At 38.0% G+C, this 4,370-nt stretch overlaps 1 protein-coding gene across 1 annotated transcript; it reads right to left on the reverse strand.

The window, feature by feature from the left end:
- Positions 1-2,472: 2,472 nt before the first annotated feature.
- Positions 2,473-4,117, reverse strand: LOC104611717 (putative glucan endo-1,3-beta-glucosidase GVI). Its single transcript, XM_010278902.3, has 2 exons — positions 3,901-4,117; positions 2,473-3,713 (listed from the first exon to the last, which is right to left on the reverse strand). Exons 1-2 carry the CDS (start codon positions 3,968-3,970, stop codon positions 2,767-2,769), a joined length of 1,017 nt encoding a protein of 338 aa, XP_010277204.1. The 5' UTR covers positions 3,971-4,117; the 3' UTR covers positions 2,473-2,766.
- Between the last annotated feature and the right edge of the window lie 253 nt (positions 4,118-4,370).

Genomic DNA, 4,370 nt, shown 5'->3' on the forward strand with positions numbered 1-4,370 from the left:
AGTTAGTTGATCTCCAATAGAAATGTAACTTGGGTGGACTTAGGTTGGGCTTTTGTCAAATTTTAAAAGGACTCAGCCCAAAGGCCCACACAATACAGTATACTTTGGTATAGGGATGGCAATTTTTCTTATTTTTTTGATTTTTATGGGGATCTATTCCAAATGGGGTGGGGATAGGGAAATTTTCATTCCCGTTAGCAGGTATAGGAAAAGCACTCCCTGCCCTACAAGGACCCCAATCCTTGTCCAATGGGATCCCACTAATATATATGTATATATGTATGCATATGTTATATATGTATATATGTACACATACATCTATATATTAATATTTTTAAAAATATTGTTGAATATGTTTGAATCTTTTTTAATAGGATTGTAAATTTTAATTATTTATTTTTATTTTTTAAATAAAATAAAAGAACAAAATGATTAACATTATAAAAAATCATTGGGGATGGGAATCCCCATGGGACGGGATGGGAATAACGAGGGGTGGCAACGAGCCGAGCTTTTCATGAGCTGCTCGAGCTTGGCTCGTGAAAAGCTCGACTCGGCTCGGTTTCAACCGAGCTCGAGCTCGAGCTTGAGCCTAATTCAATGGCTTGATTATTGAACGAGTCAAGCTCGAGCCTACTAGAGCTTAGCTCGTGAGGCTCGCGAGCCGGCTTGAATATATATATTTTATAATAATTATAATATTATAAAATATTATAATTATTAATTTTTTAAATATAAAATAAAAAAATTATATATAATTTTTATTTTTATAAATTATTTTTTCTTAATATTTTTATAAAATATAAAACGAGCCGAACTCGAGCTTAAGGTTCTAGCTCGAACCAAGCTCGAGCCTGGTACTATTCTGCTTGGCTCGCGGCTCAAATCCACCTCTAGGAATAACCTTGTCCCCATTAGCAGGGATGAGAATAGGGACAGGGATGGGGATTTTCACGAAGACGGGGATAGAGAGGCTCCTCGTCCCCACCTGCCCGATTGCCATTCCTACTCTGATGGGCTACACAATTAAACCAAAAAAGAAAAAATAAAAAACTCGAGAAGGAGATGGCTAAATACCCAGAAGATTAAAGATTTGTACTCCCAGATTTCTTTTTTTATTTTTTGAAAAAAAAAAGGTGTGTGAAAAGAGGAACATGACGGTACTTCCAAACCAATCCAAGTGGACATTAATTTTTCCAATGCTCGATGGAACATGACGGTTGAGAAATTAATGTATTCAATAACTATTTTGAACCTTAAAACAAAGTAAGGATACTTAGAGAATTGGGTCCAAATTTCAACTATAAAACAGAACATGTGGATTTATAGGAAAATGGTTACAACTACTCACCATTCGTTCTGTTCAGTGCCATATTCATCATTAGTTGGTCTAGTTTTTATGCCATAAAAAATGTCAGATGTTAGAATTATATCCAATCTACCACTCCCAAGACCCCAGAAAGCTGGGACCAATAGCATTTGACCTTTTTATTTACATCATTTCTTACTACTTCAACCCGTATATTTATTGTCTTTAAGGCTACGTTTGGTTATAGGGCAAATAAATTTGTATTGATATAAAATCATGGTAGTGCAAATGATTTGGATGTAAATTTTTATTAAAAATTTTACCTTATTTTGTTTGATTTCAGTACAAATAAAATAAAACCCAAAACAAAATTAAATCAGAACTTGAATTTTTTTTTTTATTTGTATTAGTACAAATAAAATTGCAATGCAACCAAATACAGCCTAATTCTTTTAGTCCCTTGGAATCATAATATATCACATCTAGCCCCTTAACTCTTATCTCACGGATGATAACCTCAATAATAAAATATAGTTCAAGTTGGATACATATTTCAATGTCAAAACATTCATCAAGTAGGTGTGCTTTCACCTCTAATGTTGTGATGCCATCACTTGTTAATTAATATGTTAATGGCAGAATTATTACAAATTGACAAGTTAAGGAGGTCCCGGTTGGTATTTGGTAAGCGGATTATGAAATATTATTGGCCAAGCAACAGCTCATAATTCTATTACTATCAATCAATCAATTTGAAGAGCCCAAATCTTGGGCCTGGACTCAAAAAGGCCCATAGATGGGTTTCGAGACCATGATTAATGGGCTGCTTATCCCATTCCCATGTTTCGAGTTATGTGACTTATAACGACCCAGCCAAGAGGCTGAACCGCTTCTCCCTCCGGGTCAAAGGGATCAATCCATAGCACAGAAAATCGATAACCCATTAAACGGTTTAGATGGGCCGGCATTCGACAAGTTGGTGATCAAATAAAATCAGTGGGATTTTGTAATAGGACGAGTCAGAGCAGAGGTTCATCCAAACCGGAATTGTAGCCGGATCACCGGTCCAATCAGCCCGGCCCAAGATTTGTTGAAACTTGAAAGCACTGTTTTGACCTTTTTTCTACCAAAAAAAAATTAAAAGAAAAGAAATTAAGGGGCTGTGGAACATCAATAATTCAATAGGACGCCTGCGGATAACAACTTAATAATAAAAAACTACATTTTGCAAGCGACATATGGGAAGAACATTGAGTTTGGTAGGTATCAATCGATCTCAATTTGAACAAATTTTGCCAACGACAAATATGAAGGACATTCAGTGACTCCATTCCCATTACCACCTTCAAGATGAGAGAGAGAGAGATCACACTGGGGCAGGATCTACTAGGCCAACCATTACCATCCATGAAAAGGTCTGTCAAACTTGCTTCACCTTTATTTTCTCTCTAATGTGTCTAAGAAAAATTAACATGATACACTTCAGTCATATTAGGATAATAGATCCCAAAATTTTGTTCTTCTCCTGCAGGCTTCAAGTTTTCATTGAATATGGCAAACAGGTAGGTCTCTAAGGCCTTCCCTGGCCTCCTTGGTGTCCCTGACCCTGCTGAGACATGCCCAATCAAGTTGTTAATATAACTTCGAGCATTGGCCGTCGTCGCTATGTTGCCATTTCCGGCCGACGGCCATCCGGTCTCCGAAACAACAACTTCAACATTTGGACCGCCGGCCTTCTCCAGTGCTGCATATACTGCATCAACCATAGCATAGAAGATGTTATCATACCTAAGTGAGCCATCTACTGTCACCACATTTGTTGATGTGAGTAATGCATAACCCAACTGGATGTTTTTAGAGTCACCATTGTAGGCAAAGTAAGGGTACACATTAACAAGCAGAGGACTCTGATTGGCCTCTAGGAACACTGTGATAGGTCCCATTGGAGAAGCAGATTCTGAGAATACCCCTTGAGAAGGAGGGTAAGATGATGCCAAGACTTGCATTGAAACACACGTAGTGACTGGGATTGAGAGACCTGCTGCTTTCAATGCACCATCCAAGTTCTTCATTGCTGAAAGAACATAGGCTGCCAATGGCCCAGGGATGACCTCATTGCCTGCTGATATATACTTGAAGCTCACTGTTGATGCATAAGGTATTACATTGGTTCTGACCCAGTTTGTAGCAACGGATGCATCAGTTGAGAGCTGTTGAAGATCTTGGTTTCGGACTCCGACGATAACCTGTAAACTGGATCCTTGTAAGGCCTTCAGAACGTCGGCGTTGGGATCGAAAATTCGAACGTTTTGGATGCTCCTTGATTGCAATAGGGCTATGACTTTGTCTGGGGTTGGGAGATTATCACCCAACAATCCATAGTTAACACCAACTCCTTGAATTCCTTCATCACCAAATCAAAGAAGGAAAAGCTTAAAAGTTAGAATTAGAAAACAATATAAGGATTCAGGAACAAGAACAAATGATGATGTGTTTGGGACACCCATAAGGCGCGCATGAACCATGAGAATTGCTGCTAGAAATTAAAGAGGATATGATGAGTTCTGTAAATAAAAGCAAGAAGATCATACCTGTTGGCTGAGTAACAAGAAGGAACACCATAATTGTGAAGAAGAGGCACAGATGAGCCATGGAAGCCATGGAACTAGAGTAGTTCTATGTCTCTTACTCCTGTTAGTAGGAACCCTGCTTTGAATTAATCAAATAAATATAGCAGAAGAGTTTGAATTCTCTTCTTTACGGAAAATGGAGAGAATATTAGTAAGTTGAGCTACCTAACCAAGTTAGCTTCTAATGCCCATCACCAAATAGAGACTGAAAAAATAAAATAATGTTGGATTAAGTTTGGCTTGCAACCAACCATTTGTCCTCTATGATATTTAAATGAATATTGGAGAATCAAGAGAAGAAAATTGCAGCCTTCCTATCTTCAAAATCAAAGTCAATAGCAATAGTGAAGATGGAAGGTAGAGAGTCCTGCGCTATATCCAACGCTCTTGAAAACGGCAGCTCTCAACTCTGTTTCCCTATGTTGCTCCTT

This window comes from Nelumbo nucifera, chromosome 8 (genome assembly GCF_055504915.1).
Source record: "Nelumbo nucifera cultivar China Antique chromosome 8, China Antique-T2T, whole genome shotgun sequence".
Taxonomy (NCBI): Eukaryota; Viridiplantae; Streptophyta; class Magnoliopsida; order Proteales; family Nelumbonaceae; genus Nelumbo; species Nelumbo nucifera.